Raw genomic sequence first — 18469 nt, forward strand, 5'->3', positions numbered from 1 at the left:
TCTCATAAATCTAGTAAATAATGATTGCTACCCTAATAATTTGATGAAACTGCCCCAATAATTGTTTACTTAATTCATAGGAAAAATATAGCAAAGCTATTATTTCAAAATATTACACATATGTAAGCTTTTTTATTAATAAAGTCAGGTTTATTTATCTGCCTCTGTATTTCTTTTTATCTGAAGTCTTTCAAATTGCACAAACACTGCAGTTTTGTGCTTATGTATAGTTTATACATGTAAAGATATAATTGCATACAAAATGCATACACATATATATTCTTTCTTTTCTGCAGGGCAATTTCTCCCAACTTTAAGTGGATGGTCAAAATAGACATATGTGGTGGTCCCAGCACCTAATGCTCGTAACATAGTCTTTAACAGTCCATTGTACCTTTCAACCTTCCCAGAGGCTTGTGGGTGGTAAGGGATGTGGTACACCCACTCAATACCATGCCTCTTTGCCCAGGAGGTAACAAGATTGTTTCAGAAATGACTCCCATTGTCAGACTCAATTCTCTCTGGTGTACCATGACGCCACAATACTTGTCTTTCCAGGCCCAAGATAGTGTTTCGGGCTGTGGCATGGTTTACAGGGTATGTTTCCAGCCACCCAGTGTTGCTTCTACCATGGTGAGTATGTACCGTTTGCCTTGGCGAGTTTTTGGGAGTGGTCCGATATAGTCAATTTGCCAGGCCTCACCATATTGAAACCCTAACCATCTCCCCCTGTTCCAGGGAGATTTTACCTTCATGGCTTTCTTGATTGCAGCACAGGTCTCACACTCATGGGTAACCTGTGTGATGGCCTCAATGGTCAAGTCCACCCCTCGATCACGAGCCCATCTGTAAGTGGCATCTCTCCCCAGATGTCCTGATGTTTCATGGGCCCATCGAGCTACAAACAGCTCACCCTTACGTTCCCAGTCTAGGTCCACCTGAGCCACTTCAATTTTCGAAGCTCGATCCACTTCTTTGTTGTTCTGATGTTCTTCAGTAGTGCGACTCTTGGGCATGTGGGCATCTACATGACGTACTTTAACATCCAGGTTTTCTACCCGGGCAGCAATATCTTGCCACAGGGTAGCAGCCCAGATAGGCTTACCTCTGCGCTGCCAGTTGCTCTCTTTCCATTGCTGCAGCCACCCCCACAGAGCATTTGCCACCATCCATGAGTCAGTATAAAGATACAATACTGGCCAATTTTCTCTTTCGGCGATATCTAGGGCTAGTTGTATGGCTTTTACTTCTGCATATTGACTCGACTCACCTTCCCCTTCCATGGCTTCCACAACTCGTCGTATGGGATTCCACACAGCAGCTTTCCATTTCCGATGGCTCCCTATCACACGGCAGGATCCGTCAGTAAACAACGCATACTGCTTTCTGTCTTCTGGCAACTCATTGTATGGTGGTGCCTCTTCAGCACGGGTTACCTCTTCTGTTGGCACTCCGAAATCTCTGCCTTCCGGCCAGTCCATAATCTCTTCCAGGATTCCTGGGCGATTGGGTTTTCCCATTCGAGCCCGCTGTGTAATTAACGCTATCCACTTCCTCCATGTACCATCAGTTGCATGGTGTGTAGTGGGAATTTTCTCTTTGAACATCCAATGTAACACAGGTAGCCGCGGTGCCAAGAGGAGCTGTGCCTCTGTACCCACAACTTCTGAAGCAGCTCGAACACCCTCATATGCTGTGAGTATTTCCTTTTCAGTTGGGGTGTAATTGGCTTCTGATCCTCGATAGCCCCGACTCCAGAAGCCCAGAGGTCGACCTCGAGTTTCTTCTGGGGTTTTCTGCCAAAGGCTCCAGGTGAGCCCATGCTCCCCAGCTGCAGTGTACAGTATATTTTGCACAGCTGGTCCAGTACGAACAGGCCCAAGGGCTACTGCACGAGCTATTTCTTGTTTGATTTGTTCAAATGCCTGTTGTTGCTCAGGGCCCCACTCAAAATAGTTTCTCTTTCGAGTCACTCGATATAGAGGACTCACAAGCTGACTATAGCCTGGCACATGCATTCTCCAGAATCCCACGAGGCCTAGGAAAGCTTGCGTTTCCTTTTTGCTATTTGGCGGAGACATTGCTGTTATTTTATTGATCACATCAATTGGAATATGGCGACGTCCATCCTGCCATTTTACCCCCAAGAACTGGATTTCCTGTGTAGGCCCCTTGACCTTGCTCTTTTTAATGGCAAAACCGGCTTTCAGGAGAATTTGGATTATTTTCTTCCCTTTCTCAAAAACTTCTTCTGCTGTGTTGCCCCACACGAGGATGTCGTCAATGTACTGAAGATGCTCAGGAGCTCCCCCTTGCTCCAGTGCAGACTGGATCAGTCCATGGCAAATGGTAGGGCTGTGTTTCCACCCCTGGGGCAGCCGATTCCAGGTGTATTGGATGCCCCTCCAAGTGAAAGCAAACTGCGGCCTGCGTGCTGCTGCTAAAGGGATGGAGAAAAATGCATTAGCAATATCAATTGTGGCATACCACTTGGCTGCCTTTGACTCTAGTTCGTACTGAAGTTCTAGCATGTCTGGCACTGCAGCACTCAGTGGTGGCGTGACTTCATTCAGGCCTCGATAGTCCACTGTTAGCCTCCACTCGCCATTAGACTTTCGTACTGGCCATATAGGACTATTAAAGGGTGAGAGAGTCTTGCTGATTACTCCCTGACTCTCCAGTCAGTGAACCAACTCATGGATGGGAATCAGGGAGTCTCGGTTGGTGCGATATTGCCGTCGGTGCACCATTGTGGTAGCAATTGGTACCTGTTGTTCTTCAACCTTCAGCAATCCTACAACAGAAGGGTCTTCTGAAAGGCCAGGCAGGGTAGACAGCTGCCTAATCTTCTCTGTGCTCAAAGCAGCTATGCCAAAAGCCCACCGGTATCCTTTTGGATCCTTGAAGTACCCTCTCTTGAGATAGTCTATGCCAAGGATGCACGGAGCCTCTGGGCCAGTCACAATGGGATGCTTTTGCCACTCATTCCCAGTTAGACTCACTTCAGCTTCCAGTACAGATAGTTGTTGGGATCCCCCTGTCACTCCAGAGATACAGGTGAGTTCTGTCCCTTGGTAGCCTGATGGCATTATGGTACATTGTGCGCCAGTGTCCACTAAAGCTTTGTATTCCTGTGGTTCTGATGTTCCAGGCCATCGGATCCACACAGTCCAATAAATCCGGTTATCCCTCTCCTCTACCTGGCCAGAGGCAGGGCCCCTCTAGTCCTGGCTGGAGCGTCTGCCACTTAATTCTTGCAAATGCACAAATTCTGGCAAATGAGAGGTAGAGGTCCCTTCATCGTGGTCAAGAATAACATCAGCTCTTCTACTGCCTCTGGGGTACTGCCCAATAGAAACTGGAGCAGCATTTCTCTTAGGAGTCCCTCTTCTTGCTGCTGTATTTCCTTTCAGTTCACGTACCCGAGCAGCTAGGGTTGAAGTAGGTACACCATCCCATTTCCTCATATCTTCCCCATGGTCACGCAGATAAAACCACAAGGTGCCACGTGGTGTACGTCTTGGGTACTCTCTCTTTTGAGCAGGCGAATGCTGATTCTTAGTGGCTGAAGTATCACTCTGTCTAGATGAGGGGGAATATACTTTCTCCACAAGCTTGTCAAGTCCTTTAGACAATTTCTCCACAGCTGAGACACAGGACTGTAGCGGAGCAGAGAGATTGTCTTCATATTTTTGAAGTTGGCAGGAGACATCATACATTGTTGGTCCCATCCCCTCATCCCAGTGAATTGCTGCCAGGGTACTGGCATGTGCTGCTGGTGCACTCCACACAAATTTACGCCACATGGATGTTGTGCACTGGACTTCATCAGGGTCTTGAGGTGTCTGGGCATTGTCTAAATCACTATAAATCATCTCCCGCACAGCTAATTCCCGCAGATGTTGGAGACCTTTATCCACAGTGGTCCACTTGCCTATGTGATATACAATATCTTCCTTATGGGGATATCTTTCTTTGATAGCTGCCAGGAGTCGTCTCCAGAGGCTGAGGGCCTGTGCTCCTCTCCCGATTACTTTGTCGATTACCCTTTCTCTAGAGAGGGATCCCAGCTGCTTGGCTTCATTGCCTTCTAATTGTAGGCTACTGGCCCCAGCATCCCAGCATCGGATCAGCCAAGTGAGGATGTGTTCACCTGGGCGTCAACCATAATCCTTTCGTATTTCTCGCATCTCACTCAGGGATAAGGATCGAGTGATTTCTGATTCCTTTATGATTTCCGTCTCGTCTTCCTGCTGTTTTTGTGATGGCTCTGCTTTAGAGGTGCCTGCCAATTCCCCTTCTCCCTCCTTCTTAGGAGAGCCTTCTTCCCTTACTAAACGAGCTGACCTCCGTTTCCATTGTTTTGACTTGACTATGGGGGCGACTGATACCATAGTTGGTTGGTCCTCTGGGTCAGCCACAGCATGTGTTACTTGGTCATCAGATTCAGAGACTTCCTCCCTCTCTTCAAGTTGCTGGATGATGTTAAACAGTGTTTGATAGGAATAAACCAGGACCCAGCACAATGCTGCAAGCTGTTGTTCTCCGGCATTATCAGGATCAGGACATACAACTCTCAAACATTCTACCAAGTTTTTAGGATTTAGCACTTGCTCAGGGGTGAAGTTCAAAACTATTGGAGGAGACACTCGTGACAGGTATCTGCTAACATCATCCCACACACCGTGCCACTCACCACAAGACTGTTTCGGGACAGATTCCCAAATAAGTTTTCTAAACAATCGACTAATCTTAGAGAGAAAATGAAACCTGTTATTCAGAATTAGAAATAGCAATACATGGGTTACAGATGGATCTTCAAAATACTCCCAAACTGTTGTAATTAGCCCACTGTGAAAGAAGGGAAAGGTACCATTCCTGATATTATTAATAAACTGGTGTCCAGATGAGAAAAGGAAGGCAGTGTAGTTCTGAATATTCTCTGAAAGATAGTTTCCATGGGACCCAAATGATAACAGCGCAGAGCCTGAATTCCAGAGTAAAACCAAGGTCAGTGCTTGGCAGCACAACGAATTAAAAAAAGTGAACACAGATTGTAGCACTTTGTCGGATCGGATATATAGGAGAAAGGAGAATATGACACGAATTGCATGACATATGAACAAAGCCATTATTATTAACAGGGCAAGGAACATGGTTACTAGCAAGCAAGTGTGTTAGTTGTATGCGTTTAATCAATTCTATTGTTATCTCAACCCTTCGAGCCCCACGTTGGGCGCCAAAAAGGACTGTGGTGGTTTTACCGTGCTGGGCAGCTAAACCCCACAACCGCTCTCTCACTCCCCCTCCTTTAGATAAGGAGGGGGAGAAGTAAAGCAAAGAACAACTCACGGGTTGAGATAAGGATAATTTAATTAAAGGGAAATAATTATAATAATTAAATAAAGACTACCATGAACTAAACAATTTAACTAAGGGGAAATAAAAGGGAAAGGGGAAAAAGGGAGGAAAACAAACAAACAAAATAAATGAAAGCTATATGGAAGTGCAGAGGAAAGAAATTACTCTCTACTTCCCACAAATGAGCGATGATTGACCACGTCCTTGAAGCAAGGCCTCAACGCACGCAGCCGGTGTTCAAGAGGAGGACCGACGTCTTCTCAACGAGAGCCCACCCCTCCCCTCTTCTTCCTGTTTCCACCTTTTATTGCTGAGTGTGACACCACATGGTATGGAATATCCCTTTGATTGGTTTAGGTCAGCTGCCCTAGTGATGTTTCTCTCCTCACTTTTTTGCCCACCCCCTAGGAGGGTTAGAGAAAGGCCCAATGCTGTGCCACTGCTGCTCAGCAGTAGACACAACACTGGTGTGATAACACTGCTGTTCCAGCTACAAGTACAGAGTACGGCACTGAATGGGCTGCTGCCGGGAAAGTTAACATTCCAGCCAGACCCAGTACAACATAGAAAATGTTTTTGCTTTGGCTTGCACCTGCACACATCAGCTGTGCATGTAAATTAATTAACATTGTAAGTCAGAGAGTGTGTTGGGTCTGTCTGGGATGGAGTCACCTTTCCCTGCAGTAGCCCACACAGTGCTGTGATCTGAAATTGTAGCTGGAACAGCACTGGTATCGATTCAGTGTTGTGTCTATTGCTGCATAGTGCTGGCACAGCATCAGGACTCCTTCCAAGCTCCCAAGATCCAGCAGGCTTGGGGGTGGGCAAGTGATGGGGAGGGGACATCACACCATATGTTTATTCCATAACACCTGATGTCAGGCTCAGCGATAAAAAGGGGCGCTCTAGTGGGGGAGGGGCCTGTCCTGAACAATCACTACGTGTTTTGAGGCCCTGCTTCCCAGGACATGGCTGAACATGGCTTGTTAATGGGAAGTAGAGAATATTTTTTTTCCTTCTCTCTGTGCTTCTGCGCAGCCTTATTGTTTCTTTTGTTGTTTTTTTTTTTTTTTTTTTTTTCTTTCCATTCCCTTCCCCTTTAATTAAACCATTCTCATCTCAAACCTCAAACTCTTTGTGTTGTATTTTCTCCCCCTTCCTCTTTGAGGAGAGGGGGAGTGAGAGAGCAGCTGAGGTGGAGCTTGGCTGCCCACCCAAGTAAAACCACCACAAAGAGTTAAAGAGAGTATCTAAGTTTATTGTACTAATAATCTGGGACATTTTTCTGAATGTGTTATAAATAATGCTTTTGACTTCCTCTTTGAGGTACTACAGGTTAAATTTCAACTCTCCCTCAGATATTTTCAGTCATTCTAAGTGGCTTCCAGCTGATGCTTCCAGAATTCTTGGACAAAACTTTTAGTTTTAAGAAACGAACTACTCAGATGCAAAGAGTGTAAAAGTTTGCCTAATACTTTTGAAGCAACATATCTGGGTAAGAACTAGACAGATTTCGCAACACACCTTGCACTAAAAAAAAAATAATAAAAAAAAAATAACATAATCCAGACTTGAAGAGGTACCATACAAAGGCATTTGTTAAACCATTTCTGTATTGTATTCTTCTTCAGTTCACTCAGCTTAGGTTGAGTGTTTGTCCACGATCATTGATGAAACCACAGCGCACAATATGGCCTGCAATTACTGGCCCAAAATTTCAGTGAAATTATAAAAGTAACTCATTATGATGTTACTTGATCGCCTGAATAACAGTAACATTACTTAGAAGATCTCATTTACATCAGGTGAAAACTAGACAAATGAACTTTATGAAAATTTGCTCTTACCCATCTTTATTTAGATTTAGAATTTGTATAATTTTGATTTTGCTCATGCTCAGACCAGTAGATATGAGAAAGAATTAAAAACTAAAGCATTTCATATACAGAAAATAAGAAGTGAGAGGAATCATAATATAGTACAAAAGCCTTTTAGAGGCATTATGACGTAATTAGATTACATCACAAAATGAAACCATTTTAAAGACTTTAGAGCACTCAGCTTTTTTGTAATTATACCTCAAAGAAAAATTATATTTCTGTTTCACAGATTGCTAAACCTGGAGGGCTGGGCAACATGAATTAAAAGAAAATATTTTTTACTAAACTGGAAAAAACAAGTCTTTTTATCTTCTTTAATAGGTGTGCATCTTCTTTACTTGAATACACAAAAACTAAGGCAAGGAGCTAATTCCTGTTGTCTAACATCTTTTTGGTTAATAATTCAATCCATTCATTGATAGAAGGTTTACATGGGGATTGCACTTCAACAAACAAACAAACAAACAACAACAACAACAAAAATAACAACAAAATAATAATTTCACTGAGGGTCGGTAGTATATTGATTGCTTTAGGGGAAGAAGTCCTATACGCACACATAGTACAGTCAGACTAATGTCCCAAAGGTCATGGCTCTTCAAATCATATTTACTAGAGAAATAACATCAGAACCTCTTTTAGAAACACTATAAAACAGTCTGAAACCAAACACTACCTTCATCTTGTCAGATCTTTGTAACACAACTTAACTCAAAAACTGCTGTACTAAATTGGACTGAATGTTCAATTAAAACTATACAGAGGGGAATTAGAGGTTTAGGAAAAGAGTATGGAAATGTCACTGTACTTCCTGTGAACTACTGCATATCACACCTTGATCACTTTTTCCCTGCTTTCCATGATTTTCTATGTACCTTGTGATATTCATTTATTTTCTAAACATGAGAGCTCTTTTCTTACTTGTCTCTGTAGCCAATTCATATACACTTCTCTTTTGCGTACTGTTTTCAGCTCTATTGTATGCTTTCTGACATAAAGGAATGAAAACTGCCAGTAAAAGAAGTGCAAAAGGAATGTGCTGTATGCATTTTTACAGGGAGATATATTTTGATTTTTTTTTTCTTCCCAATTTCTTTCCATTTACTTTTTGAGCATTTATCGGTTTTTGTTTTTGTTGTTGTTTGTTTGTTTTTTTGTTGTTGTTGTTTGTTTTTTTTTGAAATGAAGCACAATTGATCAAACCTTTATTGAGTTTCCATAGCTAGTGTAGATCTTGTGATTCTTATTTCTCTGCTTCTCTGCTTTTAATTCTTTAGACATCTCATCTCTATCTCAATTTCTCTCATAACTGTTCATAATGAATTATTGTTCTAATTGTCTCGGTAAATGCTGTGTTAACAAATTTGATAACCATCAGATCTGTTTCCAGATCACTTATGAATATGTTCAATAACATAGGTTCCTGTGGGCTCTCCACAGTGGTAAAAGCAACCATCTTTTCCAGCTGCTTTTTTTTTTTTTTTTTTTTTTTTTCTTCTTTAACCATTTAATAACAGATACTGGAAGATTTTCCCTCTCACCCTATGTCCTGTTTAAACAGGAGGCTTTCTCAAAAGTATTTTGCAAAACTCAGTGTTTTGCAAGATTTGCAAACCAATTTCAGACATTATTTTTGTCTAGTTTATCAACTTCTTTATAGAGAACTGTGCTTCACAAAAAAACTACGTTGACATCCTACTACATCATGCTCTTAATCATAGGCTCAACAGTTTGCTGAGTGCAGATATAAGCTTTTCATCTTATAGTTCTCTAAAGCCCTTTTAAAAATTTGTATTACATTTGCCATTTTCAATTCCTCTGGTACAAAGTCCATTTTAAGTGATAAATTACACACTATAGTTAACAGTTCAGCACTTTCATATTTCATTTTCCTTAGAACTCTGTGTGAATACCATCTGTTCCTGGAAGTTTGCTGTTATTCATTTTGTCAATTTGTTTGAAAACTCTTTTTACTAACATTTATTTTAGACAGTTCCTGGGCATTGCCTTCCATTACAAAAAGCTTTCACAGGTGACCTAAGCTCTTGCACAGTGCTATAAGTTCATTCATTTTGGTTTTGTCCTATGGCCTCATTTTACTTAAAGACACCCTTAATGTCATATTAAACTTTGGCCATACAGAACCTTTGGAAGGTTTCTTGCTTTTGGTGTGTTTGAATACAATATTATGAGGTTAAATATTTTCCTAGAACATGATGTTTCTTAAAGACTTCTTTCAGCTGTTGTCATACAACTCAATTTACATTTAAATTTGCAGAATTTCATTATTTGTATATTATTTTACTTTCTTAAATGTGATTTTTCTCATTTCTAAAGGACTTTATCATTTTATATTTAACTATGCCAACCTTTAGGCTTAATGAGATTCTTGTATTTAAATTAAAAATATACTTTTGGGCTAAAATTGGTATATAGTTATAACAGCCTCAAGAAAATTACTTTATTTTGTAAGAATTTCATCCTTTTGGCTTCTAGTTTTTATTTGTACGTGAATGTTATTTTTGACATTGTGTTAATATATTAGTTTACTTTTTTCTACTATTTACTTTTTACTCCTACATTTATACTCAATGTATGATGGCACCTTTACAGGTTGGCTTTTTATTAATTATGTCTTGTTCCACGTAAAATGATTGAGACTAGAATCTCTATATTTTCCAATTACTTGTTTTAAGATGAGATCCCTTAAGAAGAAATTTCTGAAAAAAGTTTGTCATGCATTATGTCTATTCTGACATGAGTCATGTCCTGGTTTCAGTTAGAATAGAGTTAATTTTCCTCATAGTAGCTGGTGGGGTGATATGTTTTGGCTTAGGATGTGCTGATAACATGCTGATATTTTAATTGTTGCAGAGCACTGCTTACACCAAGCCAAGGACTTTTCAGCTTCTCGCTTTGTCCTGCCAGAGGGCAGGCTGGGGCTGCAGCAGGAGCTGGGAGGGGACAGACCCAGGACAGCTGACTCAAACTGGCCAAAGGGGTATTCCATACCATCTGATGGTATGGAATAAACAATGACAACAAGGGGTGGCTGGTTGTGGTGGGGGGGTTGGCTGCTCAGGGATAGGCCGGGCATTGGTCATCAGGTGGTGAGCAATTGTATTGTGCATCACTTGTTTTGCACATATTATTATTATTATTATTATTATTATGTCCTGGTTTCAGTTAGCACAGAATTAATTTTCTTCCTAGTAGCTGGTGGAATGCTGTGTTTTGGCTTAGAATGAGAAGAGTGCTGATAACACCCCGATGCTTTAATTGTTGCAGAGCAGTGCTTATACTAAGCCAAGGACATCTCAGCCTTTGCTCTGTCCTGCCAACGGGCAGGCTGGGGGGGTGCAGTAAGAGCTGGGAGGGGACAGACCCAGGACAGGTGACCCAAACTAGCCAAAGGGGTATTCCATACCATCTGACGTCATGCTAAACAATATATAGGGGTGGCTAGCCGGGGGGAGGGGGCCGGACTGCTCGGGGTTAAGCTGGGCATCGGTCAGCGGGTGGTGAGCAATTGCATTGTGCATCACTTGTTTGTACATATTATTAGTAGTAGTACTATTATCATCATTGTATTATTATTATTATTATTATTATTATTTTCCTGTCTTATTAAACTGTCTTCATCTCAACTCACGAGCTTCACTTTCCATTTCTCTCCCCCGTCCCAGAGAGGGAGGGGGGAGGGTGAGCGAACGGCTGCGTGGTGTTTAGCTGCCAGCCGGGTTAAACCACGACATATTATTATTATTATTATTATTATTTTATTTTCCGTCCTAATAAACTGTCTTTACCTCAATTCACAGGCTTCACTTTCCCATTTCTCTCCCCCATCCCAGAGAGGGAGGGGGAAGGGTGAGCAAACAGCTGTGTGGTGTTTAGATGCCAGCCGGGTTAAACCACAACAGTCAAAATGAGAGTAAGAGAAGTTGTCTAAGAGGGCTTCATGGTCTCACAGTCTTTATGATTTCTCTTAATATGTCACAGACTGGGTCATTATTTTGTCTAGGTAGTCTATCTAGTATTTCTCTATTTGAATCTAAATTTTCACATACAGCACCATGTTCAGTCAGTATTTCTTCATAATTTTTATCTACTAAATACTGAATCAGGGGACTCCAAGAGTATAAATGTAACTTGATATCAGAGGTCTTGAAAGTACTGACACATAACATACCTCAAGGCTAGAAACATAAATCACAAATGATCAATAACTGGTTGCTAACAGAATTCAGCCTTAAGGGGGAACTTGTTTCAAGGCATCTGAAAAGGAAAAAATGGTATATGGATTCAGCTTAAAAATAAACAAACATGCATAAAGAAAACAGAGCAGAGAGTAAGAAGTTACAACAGACAGCCAAATGCACAAGGATGGGAATAAAGCAAAAACTGAGAGAGGAACTGCTACCACACCTTGCTGCCATCCCACTCAGGCTGTGGGCTCATTGATATTACTGCTTATCCACTGCAGGTTCTTTCTCAAGTCCAATTGAAAAAGTGAACATTTATTTACTTATTTACTTACTTATTTTTGCAATTGTATTTTGTTACTGTATTAATATCTTTTTATAGTTGGTCTTGGTCTAATTATCTATACTTATATGTCATGCTTACATAGAACTTGCACTATTTTCTGTTGTTCCTTCTCAGAGTTTTATTCACCTTTAACACATTTTCTTTGGAATCAGGTTGCTGACCACTTGTGTACACTATTATATAGATAATGATCTAGATCTTTGTATTCTTGCATAGATCTTGTATTTGTTAGGTTTTCTCTTGTCTTTAGTTTAAGTCTTATAGGATCAGGTTGGGGGGTTTGTCTATTTTAGGTGTCAACAGCATAGAATTATTTTGATTTAGATAAAGCATGTATCCCTGGAATAGGCTGTATTTATTCCAAACTTGTTCCCTTATTCACTACTCCTAATCCTTTCCCATACTTATCTTTTTTCTCTGTACATATCAATGCAAATATTCCAGAGAAACATTTCCTATTCAGTAGCTTACATGTGTTCATTAGCACCTGCTTTCTCCTGCTAGATATGTATTAATGCAGAAATGCTATGATTAAAATTTCCCAACTAATTTAATGCTACCTTTTCAATTAGTAAAAGTCACTATATTGGCACACATATATGCCTAGTAACTACGCCTTTCAGAATGATATATATTTCTTTTTAATATCAAGGATCCCCTGAATCCATACCACTGGAATGTCTGTGGGAAGTAACCCACTGGAAAATGAAATGTCTGGCAGGCTGTACTGCAGTTGAACTATCCAAGGGATGGATTTGTAATCTAGGATAGTTTTGACACCCCAGCTTTCAGGTAACTCTTCCTTATAGTTAAGAACCATTCCACAGTAACTTCAAACCACATATTCACTCCAGATTATAGCATATTTTCCTAGTAGAAGTGGAAAAAATCAACTAATACCTTATGGTGATTTCACACCAATAGCCAACTAAATTCCACCACAACACTTTCTCACTTCTCCTCAAAGGAGGAGGAGGAGTAGGAAATATGGTAGAATGAAAATGCGCACAGGCTGAGATAAGGGCAATTCAATTATAGGAAAAAGAAAGAGGAAAAAAAAAAAAAAAAAAAAAAAAAAAAAGAGTAAGGGCCAAGTGGAAGCAAGAAGTGAGAAAAAAATTATTTACTTGCCATCAGCAAGTGAGGTTTGGCTATGTCTGGGGACACAATGGTCATTCAGGAGGACAGGTGTTTTCATAATGTCAAAAATACCTTTTCAAAAGGTATTGTTTTATATATATATATATATATATATATTTTTTTTTTTTTCTCTAAGAAAGGTGGATCCATGTTGTTTGCAAAATGTCATCCCATTAAAGTCTTACAATTCTGCTGAGAGTCAAAGTAAATACAATATTGTCCCTAACAATATTTAAAAAAAAAAATAAAATAATCTTGGATTTGAAAGAGGAAGAAAGAAACTATTGTTAGGACAATGAAATCGGACTGCACAGTAAATGTACTCTTCTGTTTGCTACCTAATAGGGTGCCTGGGTAAATGCTGGTAAAAACGTATTTATTCCAAACATTACTGTTAACAGTTCATTGTGTAACTGAAAATAGTTTCCTTTAGTGGGTGATATTGTACCCAGTGTAAATTCAAGCAGTTCATCTCATGTAACCTGTGATGGATTCAAAGACTTCACTCACAACATTGAGTCATAGAACCACAGAATATCCTGAGCTGGAAGAGACACACAAGGATCATCGAGTCCAACTCCTGTCTCAGCCCAAAATCAGACCCAATATCTAAAAGCCCTGTCCAAGTGGTTCTTGAACTCCAGCAGGCTTGGCACTGTGACCACTGCCCCAGGAAGCCCACTCCAGGTCCCAGGCACTCCCTCAGTGAAGAGCTCCCCTGTGACATCCAGCCTGAACCTCCCCTGGTGTTGCTTCATGCAGTCGTACAAAATCTATGTATAAGAAATATTAGAAATGGCTTAGGTGAAAGCAAACAAGCTGCACTAGATAGTCATGATTAGTTCATTAATATCCATGAGTTTTCAGGCTTTGGCACTGCATCAATCAAGAGCACATGCTTCCTCACTAAAGGTAAGTCAACAATTAAGGTGAACCAGTATATCATGTAAGCTTGTATTATACAGTTACATGTAGCCTGAAGTTGTAATATACAAGATGCAAAAGACTTCGTAAAATTATTAGAAGCCAGGAAAGCAGTATCACTACATGAAAAATAATTTACTATTTTTTGATATATACCTACATAGTTACCAACTAATTTGGACATTCTTTTTCAATCTGAATAGAATGTAGTTGTGACCATAGGCACAACATTTCTATGGCAGCAGTATCTAGTCCAAAACTGCATACACCTTTATGCTGATATTACTTAATGTATGAAAAACTACATTTTGTAATCTAAACCACTTCAACTATCTAAATATGAATAAGACAGATAAACCAACCTCATCATGTTATTATTTTCCTATCAGTATAAATAGGGTTTATTGCTATTGTGTTTTATTATTATTATTATTATTATTATTATTATTATTATTATTATGTTATTGTTATTAATATTTGTTTGGAAAAATATGTTAACTTGGTTTATAATATCAGAGCTGCAGAGTATTTTCTTCTGAAAATTTATGGTATGTCACACAGCGTAGAAATCCCTTACATAGCCCTTTGCCAGGCTACGTAATTTAAATATATCTTGTTTTGTTTTCCATAGTGGTTCTTTAACCAAAAATACTGCAGTATCACATGCTGCAAAGAGAGGTGAACTGTAGATATTCCAGGAAATGTGTTTATAAGGCATCCTCAAGATGTGTATGTCTTAAAAGATAAAAGCTAATTATAGTTTTGAAACTCCACCGGGTCTATTGGACTGAATACTTTGAGACAGTTCTGACAAGCAGCTGAGTCTTTTCTTTATTGAAAATACATGCTGAAATGTAGTCACTCTATCAGGTCCCATGGTGTTAATATGTAGGTAGTGAAATCCTTCATATATACTGAGATACTAAAACCCTGGTAGGTCTGTTTAAGTCAAAACTGTCTGCATACCTTTAATAGACACTAGAAGCAGATCTGTTATTTATAAGCATTGACTCTGTTGGTTCATAGAATCACAGGATCATATACTCATAGATTGATTGTCGAGGTAATTGGCTCAGGGGCAGACACTTAACACTGTAGTAGATCACAGTGTTAAGGGGCTTCCCTTCATAAAGGCAGCCAAGTAAGCCGCCAGGACCCCGCAGCCCTTGTGAGGGTTGCTGAGGTGTCTTGGGCGAAGCCAGGAGTGCCTCTCCTCTGTTATAAAAAGGAAGCCCTGAGTGAGCAGGATCTGGCGAACAGGACGGACAAACAGGGAATGATGAATCAGCTAGAGCGTGGCGCAGCAGCTTGTGAGGCAGTGCATGCAGGGAGGGCAAGCAGAGAGGGTGCTGAATCTTGGCCAGGTCATCCCAAGAGCAATGGTATCCACCCAGCAGAAGGCCATGGCCTCATGGAGCTTAGCACCAACCACAGCCAACGCAGCCTCCCAGACAGAGTTCCAGGGGGAACATGCTGCCACCCCCCTTTCAGGCTGCCAGGTGTCCCCTACAGGGGGACAGTACAGGACGGCAGCAGAGAGCACAGCTGTGGGAGGTGTGCCCGGGTTGAATAACTGCTCTACCTGGTGGCAGAGCTTTGGGAGGAGGTGGGAAGGCTGAGGAGCATCAGGGAGTCAGAGAATGAGATTGACTGGTGGGGTAGAATTCTGCCATCCCTGCTAGAGGTGTCCCCCAGGGGTCAGTACTGGGTCCAGTGTTGTTCAACCTACTTATCAGTGACCTGGATGAAGGAACAGAGTGCACCCTCAGAAAGTTTGCTGATGACACAAAGCTGGGAGGAGTGGTTGATACCCCAGAGGGCCATGCTGCCATTCAGAGAGCCCTCCACAGGCTGGAGGGTTGGGCTGAGAGAAGCCTCAGGCTGAGAGGGGAGAGGTAGAGGGAGGGCACCTGCTGGAGAGCAGTTCTGCAGAGAGAAACCTGGGAGGCCTGGTGGACAGCAGGATGACCATGAGCCAGCAATGTGCCCTTGTGGCCAAGAAGGCCAACAGTATCCTGGGTGCATCCAGAAGAGTATTACCAGCAGGTCAAAGGAGGTGATCCTACCCCTCTACTCAGCCCTGGTGAACTGCCTGGTGTGCAGTTCTGGGCTCCCCAGTACCAGAGAGACATGGAGCTACTGGAGTGAGTTCAGAGGAGGGCTACAAAGATGATTAGAGGGCTGGAGCACCTGTTGTATGAAGACAGGCTGAGAGAGCTGGGCCTGTTTAGCCTGAAATGAGAAGACCGAGGAGACCTCATTAATGTGTATAAATATATGAGAGGAGGATGACAAGAGGATGAAGCAGTTTCAACTCTTTTCAGCTATGCCCAGCAATATGATGAGAGGCAATGGGCAAAAACTGAAGCACTTGAATTTCCAGTTGAATATGTGAGGGTGTTTCTTTACTGTGAGGGCAACAGAGCACTAGAACAGGTTGCCCAGAGAGGTTGTAGAGTCTCCTCTGGAGATTTTCAAAACCTACATGGATGCTATCTTGTGCAGTGTGCTCTACATAATCCTGCTTGGCAGGGAAGTTGGACTTACACAGGGAGATAGAGAGTTCCTGTGCTCTAAGGAAAACATCCTTAAAGAGTTGCCAGCTCTGTTCAACTCCTTAGTCCCTAAGGACAATGCTTTCCCAGCAGACATCCAGGTGTAGATTGTAGATCTGGGAGGGTGTTTGGATGTGCTCTTTTAATATATTTTGTAACCCTTATTAGCACTGTTCAGGAGGACGTACCTAGAAAATATCATTGCTGAATCTGTGCCAACAGAACAGAACATTTTAGTTAGGTGGCATAAAGTGAATGCCAGAAGACTTTTCATAATATTATCTCCATCTATTTAAGAATTTATTGGGGAAAAAAAAAATGTTCTTTGTACTGAAATATTTCAGGAAAGAAAAAAAAAGAAAAAGAAGAAGAAGAAGAAAAAAAAAGATTTACACAGAGTGTTTCTGTTCCTTTGAAGTACTAGTTTGTTTCTTAAAAAATAATAAAAAAAAATTCAAATTCTACTGAAATTGGCCAGAGCATACAACTAATCTGAAGTACATAAATAGGCTATTATGGAAATGTTCTAAAAATGGGAATACATCTATAAAGAATCTTGATATTCCTTCTTTTTTTTTTCTTTCTTTTTCTTCTGTGCTTTTGAACATAAATTTATTTTTTACTGCATACAGGTTGATACAGAATAAGGGAAAAGCTTCTTTTCCATTGTCAGAGTTTGATCTCCATCACTTTGATGGGATTTGGGATAGAAAAAGCTTGGTAATACTCTTGAAATCACTTTTATTCTATTGTATAATAGTTACATGAAACCTAGAAAATAATAAGAAAGGAAGAATCAGAAAGAGTATGCCAAAACTTTCTGTATTGTTGCTTTCTGAAAAATAAATAAATAAATAAATAAAATCTCTATTTCTTCTTTTTAGCACTGTATTATCTTTAAGTTTAAGCTCCTAATATCCATATACTTTGGGATTTGGGAATAAGTTGTCCAGGAATGTCTTCTGTTTTGGAGGAAAAGTGAAAAATACATTATTTTAAATACTCAAAATATTTTAAAGTGGATAATGGTGCTTAACAGGGACAAAGGTGTTGACTTAGGAAAGTATGTGATCTAATTGGCAGTGTTAATATGCAGTAAATACAGCATGAGATAAACTTTTAAGGGTGATTTTGACACATAATAACAGAAAGAGCAGGAAAAAGTCATAGGTAAGCAGCATATGGGAATACTAACGATACAGAGAATAGTAGAGGTAGATTCTTATTCACTCTGAAAAAATCAGGTATTCTTCTAGAAATAAAAAATAAAAATAAAAATAAAAATAAAAATAAAAATAAAAATAAAAATAAAAATAAAAATAAAAATAAAAATAAAAATAAAAATAAAAATAAAAATAAATAAAAATAAATAAAAATAAATAAAAATAAAAATACTGACTTGAATTAAGTCTGTCTTTCTGGCTATTTCCCACTTCAGTGGGAGTTTCCAGGCATCTTTTAGTTGTAAATGAGTTAATTGTTTCATGTTATAACTCTCTGTTGCCACACAGTCTTGTTATTTTTGCTTTTTGTGCTGCCTATGTTCAATTCCTTGCTCTTCTTGTTTATTGTTCCAGTCTAGCATTGAAAGTTGTGTAGAAACATTCAAACTGAAGTTGGAAGAAAGCTCATTAGCAGTGAGTAGCACTCCTGGTTTAAAACAAACACTGCATATAGCTGCTGCAAAAACAAGGTTTTCTTCATTCATTGTAGCCAATAATTTCCAGATCATTATCCTACTAATTCCGTATTTTTTAATTGATATTACTTGTTAACAAGGTCAGCATTTCATGAATCCATATGGAGTTGGTAAAAACTATTAGATCTCATAGTAGATGCCTATGTTCTTCCACATGTCTAAGTTCTCATTATAGTCAATGAATTTAAAGTCTGCAGCATGGTTCAGTTCACTATAAATAGACAGTTACGCTTGGTCAGCTGAATGCAATAAAACAATATGTATACAGCATCAGCTGTATACTTCTCTGCACATAACAGGAACTAGACCACATAGAGACACCCAGGCAGCAGTTTAAGTACCTAAAGAGAGTCATTTAA

The 18469-nt window shown here is 40.1% G+C and overlaps 1 protein-coding gene across 1 annotated transcript in view; it reads right to left on the reverse strand.

Annotated features, from left to right (window-relative positions):
- Window positions 1–590: 590 nt before the first annotated feature.
- The window catches only part of LOC311434306 (uncharacterized protein), a gene marked incomplete at its 3' end in the record, with an annotated part of 247731 nt that continues 229852 nt past the window's right edge, over window positions 591–18469 (reverse strand). The window contains exon 2 of the mRNA XM_084514414.1: window positions 591–1550. Within this exon, the coding sequence (XP_084370540.1) occupies window positions 591–1520 (930 nt within the window). The 5' untranslated portion in view covers window positions 1521–1550. The remainder of the gene's footprint in view (window positions 1551–18469) is intronic.

This window comes from Aythya ferina (genome assembly GCF_964211825.1).
Source record: "Aythya ferina genome assembly, chromosome: 1".
Lineage (NCBI taxonomy): Eukaryota > Metazoa > Chordata > Aves > Anseriformes > Anatidae > Aythya > Aythya ferina.